Below are 20,082 nucleotides of genomic sequence, written 5' to 3'. Positions count from 1 at the left end.
ACTGCAAAGGTTTAAATGGCCTTGTTACCCTGTTGTTTTCTTAAACATGTTGTGAACTCAATAATAGATGTGTTACATCTCAAAACACTCCTGTTTTGGAGTATCACATGCTGGAATTTTTCCTGTAAAAATGTTTCAGGATATAATAAATTGTCTGAAACTCTGGCAGTGAGTTTAACCTAGCATGCCCATTACAGTGAACATACAGAGCCTTTTCTGTTACACGAATGGCACAACATTGAATGGATTGTGCAGATTCACTGGGGACAGTCAACATTCCAGATTGGTGACCAAATTAGTTTGTGTTTAATTAAATCGATTTCTCAGACTTCTTCCAAAGAGGAGAGACACATTTTACAACTACCTCAGCAACAAGGCTCGAGCTTTTTCTTTTCAAACTCTCTTCCTCTAGTACTTTGAGCAATTGGGAATCCACGTTAATACTTTCCTTTCTGACTCTTTGAGTCAAGTAATTGTTCGTTTTCTACCTATGTGCCACATGTACTAGAATCACTTTTAGTGAAAATGTATTTTGTATAAAAGGTTAAAATTCCCTAATCCCTCCCCAACAGAGTTTCAACAATGATATTGTGTTTTTGTTGCCAAAAAAGCTTTAACTTCAAATGCAATCAGTCCTGAGAACTAAACATGGCACCTAATAACCCGGAATAGACTTTAAAGTGTTACCAGAACCATTGTTGGTGTAACTTTCTAATTCTTTTTCCCTCCGTTAAACTAATATTAGAGTAAACTTTTGAGTTGCCTGCATTGACCTTATGGGCCAGCTTCAGTTTCTCAAAGAGCAATTAGTTTCTGCTTTGTTTGGGAGTGTTTTTTTAAAAAAAAAATAGCCCTCCACTTGCTTCTGTGTAGCTCCCTAGGACAGTGCGGTGCTTTCCCTGTCTTGCGGCATTTCTTCCGACACATGATGCTTCTGTGAATGGAGAGGTCATATACTACAAGGAGCAGTACATGGAAAGCACAGCAAGACACTATCCTGGTGAGCCACACTGAAGCGGATGCCAGGGACGTTCGTAAATTGTAACTTCTTAACCAATGGTGAAATTCAATGCAGGAATGCTGTGAGGAAGTCTTTTAACCCCCATAAATGACTCCTTTTTAAATTGAGTTCCTGTAAAGCTACATTTGCAATTGTGGCACTGTGAATAGTTCTAGTTTCTCCCAGATTTGCTAGTGAAGCACTAATTTAAAGGCAACACTGATTCCACATCTGTTACAAGCCCACAGACTCCAACAACTGGAGTATGCCTTCTTGCCCACCCTGCACCCTGTAGAGACTCCATTCCTCTCTCCCAGTTTCTCTACTCCCGCCTTCTTCTTTATGCACCAAAACATCTGAAATTTGTTCCTTTTGTGTCTGGCTGTAGCGAGCAGGAGTTTTAAAAATGATTTACCTCTCTCTCTCATGCTCCTATTCCTGTCCTTTTCCTCACAATGGCAAAGATCCGCACTTTCTCCTCTTCGTTTGAACCCCCCACATTAGCCTCCACGTTTGGCAGGTCATCTTCTACCAAGTTCAACATGATCACACCATCAAGCCTATCTTCCACTTTCAAAGTACCAGAGTTTTTGTAAGTAATGGGACCATTGACTGCACTTATTGTGCACCTCCTGTGAAAATACCCTTGTGGAAGACTAACGAGGGAAACCTTACCAAGTACCAGAACCGAATACCAAGGTACTCTGATTCGCTCATTGACTTTTTTGCCCTCCAGCAGTCCTCCTGAGCACCGTGGGTGTACCTACACCATTTGATGCCAGGGGTTCAACAAGGCAGCTCAGCATCATCTTCTCAAGGGCTTCTAGGGATGGGCAACAAATGCTGGCCTTACCAGTGACACTCATATCCCAGCAATGGGGATTTCCCTGTGAAATCACATCAGATGCATCATTTGTTCACTTCCCACTTTAGTGCCCAGTGTTCCTAACACCACTTATTTGTGGAAAACCAATTTCAAAATCCTCTAATCTAATATGCTGCACTCACCATTCAGTGTAATGTCCAACATTAAAGAAAGACCTTGCCACTTTCAACTTCCTTTCCCATTCCCACTCTGGAACTATCCTTCTTCGAACTCCTACAATGTTCCAATCAAATTCAGTGCCAGTTTCAAAATCAGTTTGTCTTCCTTCCCCTAAGGAGCCTTCCCCTGTACGAGCCCTCTTGGTCTAAACATTGAGTGAAACAATTTAACAACTTAGCTGCCTCTATCAGAAGCAACTGAATAGACCATGGCTCCAGAAGAGAGAAAGCAGAGGGAGCCCCGTTAAAGGTCTCTAAAATTATTAAGGAATTCAATAGAGTAGGTGTAGAGAGGTTAGGAGGAACTTTAACCTAGGGGTAATAAGCCAGAACCATTACAGCCCAGAAGGAGGCTGTTTGGCCCAGAGAGTCCATCCCAGCTTCCTGTAGAGCAATCCAGTCAGTCCCATTACCCCGCTCTATCTATCCCTGCAACCCTACAAGTTTATTTCCCTTAAACCCTTCCCAATTTCCTTTGAAATCATTGATCATCTCCGCTTCCACCACCCTCATGGGTAGCAGGTTCCAGGCCATTACCACTTGCTCGGTAAAGCTTCTTCCTATCCCCCCGCATTTCTTGACCAGAACTTTAAATCTGTGTCTCCTGGTCCTTGTACAATCAGTTAATGGAAACAATTTTTCTTTCTCCACCTTATCTAAACCTGTCATAATCTTTTTCACCTCTATCAAATCTCCCCTCAGGCTCCTTTTCTCCAAGGAGAACAACCCCAGCTTCCCCAACCTAACCTTGTAGCTAATATGCCTCATCCCTGTAACCATTCTGGTAAACCTCCTTTGTAATCTGTCATAGGAACATAGGGAATAGGAGCAGGAGTAGCCATTTGGCCCTTCTAGCCTGCTCTGCCAGTCAGCAAGATCATGGCTGATTTTCTACCTCAACACCATTTTCCTGCACCATCCCCATATCCCTTGATATCTTTAATAACTAGAAATCTATTGATTTCTTTCTTGAATATGCTTAATGACTGAGTCTCCACAGCCCTTTGGGTAGAGAATTCCAAAGATTTATCACTCTCTGAGTAAAGAAAATTCCTCCTCATCTCTCCAGTCAGGAATGCTTGGAACCAAGTCCTCTCCAGATTTTAGAATTTTCTGGATTATAGAATGACATTACAATGCCTAACCATAAGCGTGTGAACTGGAAAACAGCATTGATATGATTGTTTACTTGAAGCATAAAACATTGATAAAACAATGGGCTGTAACTTCCTTGGAATGGCAATCAGCGTCAGATTGCCACTCCGTGCTCACTTACCTATGCCAAATTTCTTCCGTGCCTGTCTCGCCCAATCTTCCAACTCAGGCCGGATGAGATCCAGGCAGCACAGCTGTCTCCGAAGTCCAGCATGTCAAATTGAAGGAGGGCACGCCCCCTTTTTGACAAGTTTAAAGGTCCCATTGAAATTGACAGGCCAGGGAGAAGGTAAGTGAAAAGGGTTTGGCAGGAGTAGAGGTGTTGGAGGTTGGGGGGGATGGGGGAGGGGGTCGGACAGCGAGGATGGTGTGGGTGGAGTCGGGAGTCGGACACAGGGAGGGGATGCAGCAGGCTGGACATTTGCCTCGGATGGTGGGGGAGGTCAGAAATCGGGAGGTGATGGAGCGGGCTGGACATTCAGGAGGGTGGGTGGCTGAGGTGTCGGACATTGGTGGGGGTGGGGTTGGAAGGGTCGGACATGGAGGGGGGGTGCAGTCGGACATTGGTGTGGAGGGTGCTGGGGGTGGGGCAGGTGTCGGACATCTGGAGGGGCTGTGCTGGGCTGGGGGGGTGGTTGGAATTTCAGGCAGTGTAGGTCAGACACGGGGGTAGGAGATGGAGGGTAAGATCAGAGGGTAAGAGTCAGGCCCGTGGGGGCAGGGGCTGTCGGGAGAGGAATTGGGTGGGGAGGGGATCCCACGGAGGGTCGGTGAATGGGGAATACTGTGGAAGGTTGTTTAATCAGGGGTGAGGGAGTCCCCGGGGGCGCCGAGGCTATGGGGGGGAGTCCCATGGGGGGATTGGTCTGGGTCTTTACAATAATTACTCAGAAGTTAGAAGAGGTTTTAATTCTTCAAACCTTTTCTGGGTAACTATTGGCATAACTCTGGCAGGACCATCTGAAGTTTGCCATTTAAATCGCATTTTCAGATGGTGTGCAGTGCAGTTGTCCAGAGGAAGTGTGCACTTCTGGGCAATTGCCGTGCAAATCCTTACCTGGGATCATCCCAGAGGGATTCCCCAGCGCATCTTTGAGGTATCCCCCCCAAATCTGACACTGAGAAGTTCGGAGGTTGTAGCCCTTTATAAAGCAGTACTAAAAATTATTTTACTTTTTCAAGTATTGTATCTTCCATGTTCCGACTCCCAGAAAACTGCATTAAGATGATGCCATGAATTGCTTCGGTTTGATCAAAAAATTTCCAGGCAACTGGTGTTTCTGAGCAATAACTTCCCAGACTTGAGAGTGTGGACTGCGTTTCACGTGCCCCCACCGGGCATGTTTTCAGCAGTGGACGCCTCCACCTCAGCCCCATAATACGGGGGGAGGGGTAGGAATGGTGCCAAAATCAGCAGCCCACCAACCATATTTAATCAAGAATCAATTGAGCTTGTTAACAAGCCAATTGCTTCCTTTAATTTGCTGCACGTGCCATAATACAGTTGGCATAATTTAAAGATTTTTAAAAAATCTTTCTCAAAGGCAGGAAGGAAGGAGGTGTACTATTTTCGGGGGCTGCCCTTCTGCATCTGAGGGCAGCTCCCCTCAGCTATAACCCCTCCCGCTTCCCGTTCTTCATACCCCACTGCTCTATAAAACACACCACTCCCAACCCTCTGTGCTGCCCCTGTAAAGCCCAAACCCTCCCTGCCCTCAAGACCCTAGACTTACCTTGCTCTGGGATCCATGAGCTTTCTTCTTGGGCCTGCTTGCAATCCCAGCAGTGCCCACTAATGTGCTCTTGGCGCTGCTGGAACTGATGGAGCTGTGGGCCAATCGGATTGGCCAGCAGCTTCTGAGGGCGGACTTCCTCCACAGTGAGGGGTGGATGCCGCACATTGTCCCATTTCAGCACGTCTGCAGCATGTTACGCCTGCATGACGGGCTGGTTCCATGCCAACTTTGCTTCCTGGGGACTGAGCGAGTGAGTAATCCAACCTCCTCCCCCCCAGTAATATGCTGTCCATAGTCACTAATGAACCCAGCTGGGAGTTCAGGAGGAATCTCTTTATCTTTAGAATGTGAAATTCGCTACGACAGTAGGGATTGAGGTGAATATCATAGATACATTTAAGGGGAAGCTAGATAAACACATGAAAAGGAAAGGAATAGAAGGATATGCTGATGGGGTTTGATAACATAGGATGCAAGGAGGTTTGTGTGAGACAGGTGACTAACCCACTCTTGAGATGCTGGTCACTTATCTTAAAATGTAACGTGACCATGTGCCTTAAATTTTAGCAGCCCCTTAGATTTAATGGCTGCACCCAGTTTCTGAGGAGTTGGATAAGTAGCAGCTGAAGGAAAGCAAGAATGGTTGGATCTGGAAAATATCTACGTTTCTAGCCCTGCTCATGGGCTAGGAGGAGGAGGAGTGGTTTTCCACAAACTCCTGCAAGTGCAACTACTTCTACTCCCACGATATTCAACAATCCTACCCACACCCCTGCCTTCATGATCACTTCAATTGCCCCTGCCCCCCACCCCTCCCTACCATCTTCGAACAGGCTCACCCTCCCTCCTCTCCACTGGCAATGACCTTCTATTGTAGCCCTTCTCACCCGACAGTCTACCAGTCTCTCAATCAGGAGCCTGAGGCCCTGCCATTAAATTTGGAATTTCTGGGTTTCTCAGCTGCTACAGCTCCCTCCCTGTAAATAACAGGGTCTATGTCGTCATTTCCCCAGTTCTTGAAAGAAGATTGAGCTTCTTTCAATTTCCAGTCTGACAAAGCCACTGCACTCAAAATATGAACCTGTCTTTTCTCTTTGCAGGTGATTTATGCTCATTATTATTAACCTTAATTGATTTTAATTTAATTCTGATTAGTCCAACAACAAAATAATCAATGCTTAAAAGTATTTTGCCATGATCGATTGATTGAATCTAGTATCCTCAAAGTTTTTCAAGCTCATTTTCCTGGCTCTGTGAAGCACAGCAGAGAGAATTTAACCATAAACATCTTTCAGCTCCTATCATTGAAGGAGATGACTGGCAGAGGTGTTCAAGTATAACCTTTTAATGATTCAGTTTGATTTAAAGATTCCTGGTGGAAACCTCACTAATCAATAGGACTGCGATCAATAAATGTCGTCTCCCACATCAATCCATACCAATGGAGATCTACCTAGTTTGATAATGAAATGTGATTGATCTGGCAGTGTTCCCACTAGTATGACGCATTTCCATTAGGAACAAGGTGTCGTGCCTGGTCCAGCTGAAATTTCAGGAGATTAACATTTAACAAAAATGGACTTAACACAAAGAAAATCAGGCCAGAATGATATCTGTAAAGTGCTTGACATATCCTTACATTAATTGCATTGCCTATGCCAGTTTTAAGATGTGCTTCTTTTTATATATCCTGCATTTGTTCATGAAGCAGCATTGAATTAAATGCTAGACACCATTATGAGATAGTGAACACATTGGCAAAATGTGAGGCTACAAGCCAAGGTATTTCTGCACTAGCAGAGGAAAATATTTTAAAAGATTTCCTGAGCACCCCAGCTTTGTTTTAAAACAAACAAACTATCCTGGGCACACAATGAAGGCAAATGCACAGCCACTTAAGAAACTTAAATATATCATTTTGACATCATCCCAGAATAATATGAATTTATAAAACACGTCCTCCTCTTCCATGGGATATGAGCATCACTGGCAAGGCCAGCATTTACTGGCCATGCCACATTGCCCTTGAGAAGGTGATGCCTTTTTGAACCACTGCACTCCATCTGATTAAATCCAACCATATCTGATTACGAGGCGCTATCTTTGATTCAGGCAGGGAAGAAACAGGTATGAGTTTTTGTAAATGAGGGCAGTAAAAGCATAGGAAAGTATGAATAAGGATAGCAAGTAGGATTAAGGATAGCAAGTGCTTGGCCCATTAGCCTTTAACAGCATGTGTCAGTTTCAATTGCCACGGCATCTTGCACAGTTTATTTAACATCCTGAAGTGGGTAAATAAACAAGGTAAAACATCTGAGGACATGAAACTCTGTGAAACATCTCCATGACTATTGAAAGTAATTGAGTGAATTCTCCAGCCTCTCAATCTATTTTACTGTCTGTATTATTCAGGCCTGACTGGTTGTGATCCACTGGTGATTTTTCCCAGCAGAGCTGTTTGCACAGAGTATTCTACCATCAGTGCTTACTGCTTAAATTCTACTCTTTACTAGATATTAATACATTTATTTTTCCAATCCTTGCTGCTCCTCAGTGGCCCCCACTTCTGTCCCACTCTGCCTAGACTCTGCTGATTTGCCCTGGGGCATAGTTGGAGCAATGCCTCAGACCCCTACCAAATGGCCATTGTTCAAACAGCAGCCTGCAATGTAAGTGCTGATAAGTTGTTCAGTGCCAATTGGAAGTAGCAGATAGGTGCAGAAAAGCTGAGTCTTTCTAGGGATAACGGGATAAAGAAGGTGGAGGCCCATGCTGTGAGGGGAGTCCTGCAGCTTTAGCTGTGCGAGCTGATGTGGAGCAAGGGGGAGACCTTTTTGGCTCTGAGCCCATCAGAGGTGCCCACACATTTGAGGTCATTTCTCCCCCCTTTAACCCTATCCCCTAGCCTCTGAACCTGGACCCTCACCCCTCCCTCACCACGACTCCTGAGCCTGAATTTACCTGTGCTCCTTGGCATGGTGGGACTGCCTGTAGTCTCAACAGCAGCCATCGCTCCCAGTTGGCATCAGATTGGACTGCAGCTCTCTAAGGCCAGGACCTTTGGAGAAAGGAGCGGACGCCTCACCTTACAGGCCCCATAAAATCCATGGAACCTAAAGCATTTAGGAAATTTAAAAAGGAGCTAATCCTGAATGTCTTCAACAAAAAGAACTTGAAGTGAAAAACAAAGGATAAATAACAGATGGATCTCATGTGATTGTTTGATTACAAGATGTGGACCCAGAATTTGCTGCCAAAATAATGGGGAGCCGATAGGCTTTAATGGTGCTGACCATTATTAATATGTAATTTGTTCCACGACTTGTGACAAGGAAGAGAAAGCTGGTGAGCTGTGAATTGCCACATGTTGCATAGGATTACATAGGATGTACAGCTCGTAACAGGCCATTCAGCCCAACCAGCCCATTCTGGTGTTTATGCTCCTCCCCGTCTTTTCTCATCTAATCCCTTCTCTCTCAAATGCTTGCCTGGCTTCCCTTTCAGTACATCTATACCCTTCACTTCAACCACTCCATGGGCTGAATCTTCCCCCTGTTGGGGGGGTTGTGCAGTGGGGGGCAGGCGGGAGTGAGCGCAAACCCGATCGGCCCCCCCGAATTTATTGAATTTTTATATACTTCACGAAACCTCGTCCCGCCCGTGGATGAGGTTGCATGAAAAATGCGAAGGCCGCCTGGGCTCTTTGCCTGCCCCGCCACCCCCCCCCCCCCCCGCCACCGCCAACCCTAAGGTTGGACGGGCAGCTCCTTTAATTGAGTTAATTAGGTTTTAAATGGCCTTAATGGGCCTTTGGCAGATCGGCGGGTGCTCAGTCGGCTTGGCTGTGCGCCCACCGAGCTGAAAATCTACATGACATGCGGTGATTTCGGAACGCCCGCCTGACATCACCGCGCGTCAGTTTACACATCGATGAGGGGGCCCCGTGGGCAGGATCTTCCGGTCGGCAAGCGGAGGCAACACATTAACTGACACGCGGTGACATTGGGTGGAACTCCCGACGTCACCCCGCGTCATTTCCATTTTCAGGTCGGCGGGGGTGCAGCCGAGTCAGCTGCGCGCCTGCCAACCTGTCAATGGCCTATTGAGGCCATTGAGAAACTAATTAAAATCATTAATGGACCTGCCCGTCCAACCTTAAGGTTGGCGGGCAGGCCGGGAGCCCTGGTGGGCTTCAGAAAAAGCATCAAACCGCATCCACGGGTGCGATGAGGTTTAATGATGGTATTTAAATTTTTAATAAAGGCTTCAGTTAAAGTTATGGGCATGTCCCCAACTCATGTGACAGTGTCACATGACAGGGAAATTTATCTATCATTTTCATTGCAAATTTTAATTTGGAGCCAATCTCCCTGAGGCAGCACTTAGCCTCAGGGAGGTCAGTGCGCTCTTTGACGCGCATGCACGAATGAGCGCACTCCCGGCTGAAAGAATCCCCCCGCTGCCTGCACAGGGAGCGCATAGCCCAAGTAAAATGGTGGCACACCCCCAAAAGGGGCGAGGCAATAGGAGGGGGGCATGCCAATGCCTGCTCCCGCATTTCTCCTCAACCCCCCCAATGGGGGGACAATTTTTCCCTATGTGTTAGCAAGTTCTACATTCCTATCCCTCTTTGGGTGAAGAAATTTCTTCTCAATTCCCTATTGGACATCTTGCTGACTATCTTATATTGATGGCCTTCAGTTATGCTCTTCCGCTCAAGTGGAAACATTCTCTCTTGATCTATTCTATCAAAACCCTTCAGAATTTTAAGGACCTCTATTAGGTCACCCCTCAGCCTTTTATTTTCAACAAAGAGATCCACCGTGTAATTCCTTTTCTGATAAGTATACCCACGCCCAACCAAGTTACTGGACTATGTGTGTCACTTGGCATTAGCCTCACAAAAGCAGCAGCTCAATCTCAACCCATCTGTGAGTTTCATGAAAGTGCTGCATTTGTACATTAATTTCCCATTAAACTTGGCACAGAAAGGTAAAATTAGTACTTAAAGGCATCGGTACCCTTTTAATGAGGAGATTTATGTTCCTGCTATTCCATTCAACCCCTCAGTCCCTGAAAGGGGGAGTCTCACTCCTACAGGAAGTAAATTGTTAGAGATTTTAAAATTTAAAATATTCTGTACTTTGCCTTCTGTCTCTCTTTTTCCCTCTTAATCCAATCTTTCTTTCCTTCTCTTTATTTCTTTCTGTGCCTGATTTGACTCTAATATGCCCTATGTCTTTCTCAGTCGTCCCCTGTTATTTAAATCCTTAAATCTCATTGCTTCGGGAGATAGACTGTGCTTCTTGTAGTTCACTGAGCTCCCAGATACCCCATTGCCCTTGCTCAACTGTTCTCAATTCACACTTCCAGTAACAATGTAAAGAATGCTTGAGGGAATAAATCTAACTAATGGTGGATGTTGTAAGATGCCCCATTCCCAAGCACGTTCTGGGCCACTATGTAATAATTAGAAAAGCAAATATATGGGAAGTTAATCTATTTTTTGAAAATAATGCAATTTATCAGTTATTTTTGTTAAACATTAAAGCAACAAAGCAGTACTCTCAGTTCTATGCTGTGACCAAACATTTATACAAAAATGTCTCTGGAACGCCCCCCCCCCCTTCTCACCTAGTCTCTGTACTTGCAAGGAAATGTTATGCATCTATCCCATACAGCCCAGCAAAGGTTTGTGAATTTACCCTGCAGCATACTGACACATAAATTAAACGCTTGGGCAGAGAGAGGTCTTAACGAGACTCTTGAAGGAGGAGAGGAAGGTAGAGTGACGGATTGATTTAGGGAGAGAAATCAGAGCTTAGAGCCCAGACTGCTGAACATAAAAGCCACTTAATGGTGAGGAGAAAGGACTGAGGTACTTACGAGATCGGAGCTGGAGGAATGCACAAGGGAAGAAGGTTTACCATGATGGGGAGAGATGAGTCCTTCCAGGATTTAATCCTGCTCATTTTAAATAGGAGGTGTTGGGCGATCAGGAACCAGCTATGGAAACAAGAAGAGAAGATGTTGGGTGAATGAAACTTGGTGCTGAATAGGATATGGCAGCAGAGTTTTGGATGAGCTGAAAGTTCTGGAAATTGGAGAATGGGATGTTGACCAGGAAAGCATTGATGTAACGAAATCTTGAGTTATTAAGGCACGAGGGAGTGTTTTAGTTATACATGGGCTCAGGAAGGGGCAGAGGCTTCCAATGGGGCAAAAAGCTTAAACCTCTGGCTGCATCACCATCCTTTAAGATGCCGTTTAAAAGCTAACTCTGACTAAGTTTTTAATCGCCTGTTCTGCTATCTCCTTTCCACCAGCCTTTCAGGAGCTGCATTCCAGATTTTTAATAACTCGCTTCTCTTCTTGCCTCTGACCCTTTAGCCAAATATATTGGATGCCTTTTGTCCAATTGTCTAACATCCTACTTAACATTATTGAAAATCGCGAATCTTACACCAGCAGACTCTTTCTTCATTACTCTAGATGTGATGATGGGATCTTGAGTGCCTCTATGAACAGGAGAATTGTACAGCTGTGCATGCATGCATCCTTACATTACATGCCCATGCTGCATTAACAGAGTTAATTTAAACAGAAAATATGAGCTGTACTTAACCAACCCAAGGTAAATTAATAGGTGCCCTTTAACTCGGGAAGGTTTTTTATTACTTCCAATGTAAATTTTCCCAACTGCTACTAGCTGATCCAATAGAAACATTCAGGGCTTTACTGTCTACATGATCCCCATCTATTTACTTTCCTTGCTGATTTTCTAACTGGCCAAATGGATCTGACTGCTGTGGCTGTTTTTCTTTGGCATTAACTAATATTTATAAATTAAACAAATTAATTGCATACAGACGTACGTGCAAGAGAGCCGGGTGCCTGGCCAAATTTGCCCCCAAGCTACTTACATCAGTGAAGCCTCCCGGTGTTGGTTTCCAAAATCGACAGACTTAGTCATATTCGGAATTGAAATGACAATTATATCTTTTGGCTTTCCAAAATTATTATAGTTTTAGCCATTTTACTAGCTACTAACATAATAAATCCATTACGTTTATTTTTTAAAATGGCCTGCACCTCAATTGTTTTGTTTGGATTACAAAATATATATAACTCTGCTGTATACTTAATATGTATGTCCGCAGTAACATTAATATATCTCTTCTGTATGCTTAACTTAGATGCCATTGTAGCTTTTCCCTGATAAATAACCTTCAGGTAGTGATCATAATTGGAAAAGAGTGTTTTGCAGCCTTCATATCTTTTTGGCCTAGGCAGAGAGTTTAAAGCAATATCTCAGTTTATGCAGTGAAACTAACATTGAGGCTATCAGCACTCAGCATTATTGCAGAATAAATTGGACATCAACCTCTGGCAACCGCACATGTGCTGATAAAAGCAGAAATGCAGAACTTTTTGTTTGAGTTACTCCTGCCCCTCCAGAAGCTACGCTATGGCAGACTCTCACCCAGAGCTTCACCATTGAAATACATGGAATGGTGCATAGTGCTTATCACTAGATGTTCATTAAACTGCCCCCCAGGAAAGGTTAGAATTTGCCCATTCCAGTGTAATTGTCTTTTTAACAGCGTGATAAGTCTTATTTACTGCTAAAAACCTCTCTGGCACTGAGAAGTAACTTTTTCAAGTGTGGAGTCTAATTCCATCCAATTTTAATTATTTTGAAGATTTAAAAAAAAAAATCAATGTTTATCTTTGTATCTATTTTATCTTGCACTCTCGAATTCCCTTCTTTCTCTATTTCATTTTCTGTACATGATTTGGCATTGAATTAAATATCCTAACACACCCTGTTTCAAACTCTGCGAGGGAGCGTGGACTTGTGTTTGTTCACTGAGGGCCACTTCCTGCCCCAGTAAATTGTGGAAAGTCTGCATAGCTTGATGTGGTGCCATGCGAACAGATTTCTCTCCCAGCATGTTTCAGTAAGGATTCTTCGGTGTGATTGGTGAAAGACATACACATCTGCTGGGTATTGTTCACACAAGTCCAAACTCGTCTCTATGTGCTTAAGTCAATTTCTAATCACAGCAAGTTCCAGTGAAAAAGCCCAATGAAAGATTGTAGGCACGTTAAATGAGCCAGTGGCCATTTGATGAAATCTGGGCCATTGTTAATTGACTTAGTGTAATTTGGGTCTTGACTATTTTCATTCTTTCTTGATTGTAGTGGTAGCATTGAAAGTTGCCGCAAGTTAAAATGGAAAGCTGTCCTCTGAATGCGCATGCATCCGGATGTGTGTATGATGGAGGAGGAGATATTCCCTATTTTTAAACTCATGTGAAGTAAAATGATTGATTGAATGGCTGCTTAGTAACTAACAAAGCTCAAAGAGAGAATTTGCTTTGTTCTCGATGCTATGCAGATTGACAGTGAACCTGTACATCAGGAAGCATAATTTTAAAAATATTATTTCATGGGATGTGGGGCTCACTGGCAAGGCCAGCATTTGTTGCCCAATCGCAATTGCCCTTGAACTGAGTGGCTTGCTAGGCCATTTCAGGCGGCAGATAAAGAGTCAGGCACATTGCGCCTGGCATCACGTGTAGGCCAGAACAGGTAAGGATGGCAGGTTTCCTTCCCAGATAGGTTTTTACAACAATTAATGATCGTTGTCATGGCCTTCTTCCATTTTCAGAATATTAATTGAATTTAAATTCCACCAGCTGCCATGGTGGGATTTGAACCCATGTCCTCAAAGCATTAGCCTGGGCCTCTGGATTACTAGTCCAGTGATATTACCGCTACACCACCACCTCCCTGATTTCCACCTCCAGACACTAACTGGGAGTCACATCACACATATTAAACAATTTGGAATTAAGTTTTAGGGTCATTTTGCAATGAGGACTACCATGGAATTCAACTAGTACTGGTTTAAGTAGCAGATTTTGATATCTGATCAACCATATAGGAGCTCAGATTGTTTTAATTGTCACTCTGCCTGATAGAGAAATTTGTTGCTGATATACTAAGGAAATTTCTGAGCAGTAGATCTGGGCTCAAAAAATTGATGTAACCTTATCAGTTCTGGAGCACCTTTTCACCTTCTGTCAAGACTGAAACTCAAAATACAAGTTGAGGTAAATATCACATTCACATTTAAAAATACCTAAACTACTCTATTACCTTCTTGAAGTTGCTACAAGGACAGGATTCAGTGCCAAAATATCTAGTTCATGCTTAAACATGTTAGCCGTTGCTCAGTTGGTAGCACTCTCACCTCTGATTCACAAGGTTGTGTGTTCAAGTTCCAAAAAATCAAGGGGAACACTCCAGTGCATTACTGAGGAAATGCTGCACAGCTGGAGGTGCCATATTTCAGAATAGATGTTATGCCGAGGCTCCTGTCTGCCTTCGCAAGTGGACATAAAAATGCCATGGCTCTATTTCAAAGAAGAGCAAGGGAGTTATCCCTGGTGACCTAGCCAATATTCATTCCTCAAACAACATCACAAAAAATAGATTATCTGGTCGTTATTTCAATATTTGTGGGAGCTTGTGTGCAAATCGGCTGCCGTGTTTTTAAATGCAGTGACTACGCTTCAAAAATACTTCATTGGCTGTAAGGCGCTTTGAGATGTCTGGCAGTCATGAAAGGCACTACATAAAATGCAAACCTTTCTTTTAAGATATGAATGATTCTGTATCCACTGTAGTTTGTGCACAGGTAATCCAACAGTGACACTGGTACCATGACAAAGTATACCTCTCCTCAAATCGATTGATCAGTTCTAAAAAAGAATGTTGCCCACTGACCTTCCCTATGTTTAGGTGTTGCCATCCTATAAATAGATTGAAACAAATAATTTTAGAGAAAACTGTCAGTATCACAAAATGTTGTGGGTTGCACTGGTTTATCACAGTCAATACAAACATGTTCATTGTTCTGTGCAGCTGCTTCACATCTGTATCGAGGGCTGGGGAAACTGGCGCTGGTCCGAGCCATTCAGTGTGGACAACATAGGCACATTTGTTAGAAGTATCCAGTACAAGGGAAGAACAGCATCACTGATCATCAAAGTGCAGCCACTTAACAGTGTGCAAAAACAAGTAAGTTTCTTTCATGTGGTTGCATATAAAAGACCAGCCATTTTTTTTATATCATAACCCTTTAAATACGGAAGAGAAATGTTGGAGTTTGTGGTCTATAAATATGTTTTCCATTTCATTCTGTTTTTGAGAAGATCCCTCTTTAAAAGCTAAGACTGAATATTTAAACATGGAAGAAGTGGAAAAAAATTTGTGTATTCTCAACTAAAAGCAAATAAGACGTGCCTTTTGAAAGATGTTGAATACAGCGTAGCAAATGCTGAACAGTCCTGCTTAATCTCAAAGTAATAGTTACTGTATTTGTCATACTAGTTATATTGACTCTACATGATCTAAAAACATATGTAAAGAATGTCTAAAGTATAGAATAGTTACAGCACAGAAGTCTCCTGGGAAAATTCTGAGTTTATGCCTCTATTATTGATTGGACAACCAGTGGAACCAATTTTTCATTATTTACCTTCTCAAAACCCTTCATAATTTTGAAATTAGACCCCTGTGTGACCTTCTCTTCAATGAAAAAGGGCTCCAATTTTTTTTTAAATAATTTCTTCACAACATTGTACTCTATTTGTAGTATTCTTCACTGGATCCTTTCTGTAGCTCCATTGTCCTTCCTGTGGTGGGATGCCCGAAAGTATAATGTTACTCAAAACAGCACTCCTTAGAGTCAAGAACATTCAGGGGCGACTTGATAGAGGTGGTCAAAATTTTGAAGGATTTGGCAGATAATAAGCAATAAGGAGAGACGGTTTCAAGTGACAGAAGGGTCAGTAGCCAGTGGACACAGATTTAAGGTAATTTGCAAAAGAACCAGCGGAGGGATGAGAAATTTCTTTTGCAGCAAATTGTTACAATCTGGACTGCACTGCCTGAAAATGTGGTGGAAACAGATTCAATAATAACTTTCAAAAGGAAATTGGATAAATACTGTAGTTAAAGGAGGAACATTTACAGAGCTATGGGAAAAGTACAAGGGGGGGAGGCTAATTGGATAGCTCTCTCAAAGCGCAGACACAGGCAAGTGGGCCAAGTGGCCTACTCCTATGCTAAGATTCTATGGTAAATCAAAAACCTGAAGTGTGTATCTGCAAAATAAACAGTATCTATGGTGTCAATGTTTAAATACTTGGGGTTCTGTAATAAACCAATGTTCAAAATGCAAGGCTAACTATTATATTTCGAATCTGGTTTTGTTGCCTTGTGCACAATACACAAGAATGATTGGCATAATTTCAAAATAATCCATATGTATTAGAAAGTGAAGAAAGTGTGTGAAGTCCATGATTATTATGTGCAATATTGTCTTCAAGAAACGTGAGGCATTTTGTTCTTTTCTGCTGATTAATCATCAAAACCCAACTGTTTCTGACATTGTTCCCTTTCAGATAATTATTTGTGGAAGACAAGCTATTTGCAGTTACTTAAACCAGGACACAGAACTGAAGGTGGTGCAGCATTGCAGTGGACAGGATGGACAAGTGTCGATCAAAGAACATGTTAGCTGCTTGCCATTGAATCAGAGGATACCATCTTTTGTTCTTGAGAACACAGAGTTCACTGAGTTGTGCATCAGGGTTCAAGGGAATGACACAGGCTGGTCACCAGATGTGTGTCTGGAGTCTCTTCAATCTGATGGCAACACAGTCATTCAGGTATTGAAATCATTTGGATCACTAGTAATGAACAAAGGAACAGCAGTAGATCATTAAGCCCCTCAGGGCCCATTCAACCATTCAGTTTGATCATGGCTGATCTGTACATTAACTCCATCTACCTGCGTTGGCTCCATAACCCTAAATACCCTAGCCTAACAAAAAACTATTGAGCTCAATTTTGAAATTTTTACTTGAAGACTCCAGCCTCAACAGCGTTTTGGGGGAGAGATTTCCACCATCCTTTGTGTGAAGGAATGCCTCCTGACATCACTCCTGAATGGCCTAGCACTGGAGATGAGGAGAATTTTTTCTTTTAGAGGGTCATGAGTCTTTGGAACTCTCTTCCTCAAAAGACGGTGAAAGCAAATTCTTTAAAGCAGAGCGAGATAGGCTCTTGACTAACAAGAGGGTAAAAGCTTGTCGGGGGCAGGCAGAAATGTGGGGTTCAGGTTACAGTCAGATCAACCCTGATCTTATTGAATGGCGGAGCAGGTTCGAGGGGCCAGGTGACCTACTCCTGCTCCTAATTTGTATGTTTGGATGTAATTTGTCCTGGACTCCCATGTCAGAAGAAATAGTTTCTCACCCTCTCCCCAATATCAACTCCATTAATCATCTTCAGCAACGCAATTGTTTCGCAAGAATGCTCCCTCTTCTGGGGAAGTGCATAACTAGAGGCCATCAATATAAGATAGTCACCAAGAAATCCAACATGGGTGCAGTGCCTCAAAACCAGCAAACACGGGACTGAGTCTGTGCCTGAATTTGGATCTTGCCTGTTTTCGGAGAAAAAAATCGGAACCTTAATTCAATTAATAGGTGACAAGTGAAATCAAATGAATAAATTTCTTCTTATTAAAGGTTGAAAAAAATACAGAGTAGTGAAGAAATGGTGTTTTGAAAAAAAATTAAATAATAAGGTAGTAGGACTGACTCGCAGGCTGTGCTGGATTTGAAGTATGGAGGTGCTAATAAAGCTACTCGGGAATGCAGGTTGGGTGGGGTTAAGGATTATTTGGACCACTCGGAGCGTGGGGAAAGACTAGCACATACAGTCAATAATTAGGCTGGTGCGCCATTGCGCCAATGCAGCACCTAGATGAATTGTGCCAGTAGGTTATTTTACTCATTTAATAACAATGAAAAATGATGCAAGGCAGCTGATAAAAATGTGCAGTTTTTGTGCAACTCCAGTTTACGGGTAGCTGGATTTGAGACACTGTACTGGGAATAGAGGGTTATAATGAAAGATTTAGAAGGGGAAAGAGGCTCAAGTGAAGCATAAGCATTGGCATGCACTGCTTGGGTGAAAAGGCCTATTACTGTGCAGATATTCTATGTAATCCATTGGATTTCCCATGAAATAAAGTAAAGACAAACCTAGGGTGGGATTTTCCAGCCCTGCCTGCCACTGTGATCATCTGGTCCAAAAGTCAATGGATTTTTGGCTGGGCTGCCGAATCTCCCGCAGCTGGTCCCACCCCAGTGGGACTGGAAAATCCTGGCCCTAGTCTGTACTAACTGTCCTCATAATTTAACTTTTTTTTTAGCTCTGGTGTCATTCTGAATTGGTAAATAAACCCAACTGAAAATGTTTGGGATATCTGACTGGGTTTGTGCAAAATGCTTAACAATGGGTGTGGAATCACCTTAAGATAGAGAAAATGTTTGTGTGTGCCTGCTGCATTTCTTACAGATGGTGAGTGCCGTTAATAGCTATGTGTGGACATCTTCGAGGTATGCTGCCTGCTTTGATGACAGCGAGCAGTGGAACACACAGGCATACTTAATCACACAGAGCTCTTATCTGTGAAGTTGAAAAACAGTTGACACCTCCCATCTACTCCAACTGGAGTGAATATGAATCCAAACCATGCAACACTTTTGCCAGCCTCCTCCTCCTCCATCATGTGTGCTTGACCCATTAAGGAAGTGCCAAATTGATGCAGTTTTAATCCATTATAATGGACATCTTTGAGTTAGTGTAAGATAAGAGCTAATTTGCATCAGTGCTGGCGATGCAATTGGCCATAAAACACCAGTCAAGATAATTGCACAAGTTTTGAAGTTTGGTCAAATTCACGCCTATGTAAAATCAGTCCTCAAAAAGGGAGGAACGGAACAAGCATAACATTATTATGTGGAAATCCATTTGATTTTAACATGGTTTTTATATTGTCATAGCCGCCTTCAAATAACTAAATCATGTTTCCTTGTTGTTGATCACTGCAGGTGCCCAATTCAAATGGCTCCACATTGCATGTGTGGTGCACTTGTTTGAGCTTGGATGCTAAATCGCCTGTACAACAGAGGGTGGTGAGTGTTTTATTCCTCTTCAGTTCTTCCAAAACTCTGGTACCCAATTTTTTTCTACCAAGCTACAGTTTTGATATATTTATTCAGTCCCCTGGTTTCAATGGTGCCAGAACTAGAAAGTGCGTAGACTTTGGTGAGGACTTAATTAGGCAATATTGTGATGCCCTCCAAGGCCAAATAGCTGAAAGAGATATGGACCAGTTAAGTGATAGGGAGGAGATAGCAGGTGGAGTACAGGGTGTGGAAGTTTGAAATTATCTACTTTGGTAGGAAGCATGGAAAAGCAGAATTTTTTTACAAGATGAGAGACTGGTAAATGTTGGTATGGTATTTGGAGAAATTAATTGTTATATAATGGGATATGGGCTTCGCTGGCTAGGCCAACATTTGTTGCTCATCCCTAATTGCTCTTGAGAAGGTGGTGGTGAGCCGCCTTCTTGAACCACTGCAGTCCCTGTGGTGTTTGTGAGGGAGTTCTAGGATTTTGACCCAGTGACAGTGAAGGAACACGGTATATTTCCAAGTAAGGATGGTATTCCCATACATCTGCTGCCCTTGTCCTTCTAGGTGATGGAGGTTGCAAATTTGGAAAGTACTGTCGAAGGAGCCTTGGTGAGATGCTACAATGCATCTTGTAGATGGTATACACTGATGCCACTGTGTGTCGGTGGTAGAAGGAGTGAATGTTGAAGGTGTGAATGGGATGGTGTTGAGTTTGAGTATTGTTGGAGCTGCACTCCTCCAGGCAAGTGGAGAGTATTCCATCACACTCCTGATTTGTGCCATGTAGATGGTGGACAGGTTTTGGGGAGTCAGGAGGTGAGTTACTCACTGCAAAATTCCCAGCCTCTGACCTGCTCTTGCTGCCACATTATTTAAACGGCTTGTCCAGTTCAGTTTCTGGTTAATGGTAACCCCCAGGATGTTGATAGTGTGGGATTCAACGATGGTAATGCCATTGAATGTCAAGGGGAGATGGTTAGATTCTCTCTTGTTGGAGATGATCATTGCTCGGCACTTGTGTTGCACGAATGTTACTGGAAATTTGAGCGTCTTTGTACACAAATCACAGGATATTAGCATG

The 20,082-nt window shown here is 43.1% G+C and overlaps 1 protein-coding gene across 5 annotated transcripts in view; it reads left to right on the top strand.

Moving 5' to 3' along the window:
* LOC121278899 (vacuolar protein sorting-associated protein 13B-like) overlaps window positions 1-20,082 on the top strand; it is a 1,102,197-nt gene that overhangs the window by 1,015,150 nt on the left and 66,965 nt on the right. For all 5 annotated transcript variants that reach the window (XM_041189400.1, XM_041189399.1, XM_041189397.1 and 2 more), the window contains 3 exons: window positions 14,869-15,024; window positions 16,413-16,679; window positions 18,915-18,998. In XM_041189400.1, coding sequence (XP_041045334.1) covers window positions 14,869-15,024; window positions 16,413-16,679; window positions 18,915-18,998 — 507 coding nt within the window. The remainder of the gene's footprint in view (window positions 1-14,868; window positions 15,025-16,412; window positions 16,680-18,914; window positions 18,999-20,082) is intronic.

The sequence above is a fragment of the Carcharodon carcharias genome, chromosome 6 (genome assembly GCF_017639515.1).
Source record: "Carcharodon carcharias isolate sCarCar2 chromosome 6, sCarCar2.pri, whole genome shotgun sequence".
In the NCBI taxonomy this organism is placed as follows: Eukaryota; Metazoa; Chordata; class Chondrichthyes; order Lamniformes; family Lamnidae; genus Carcharodon; species Carcharodon carcharias.
Note: the sequence above shows the minus strand (reverse complement) of the source record. Positions and strands in the feature narration are given on the sequence as shown.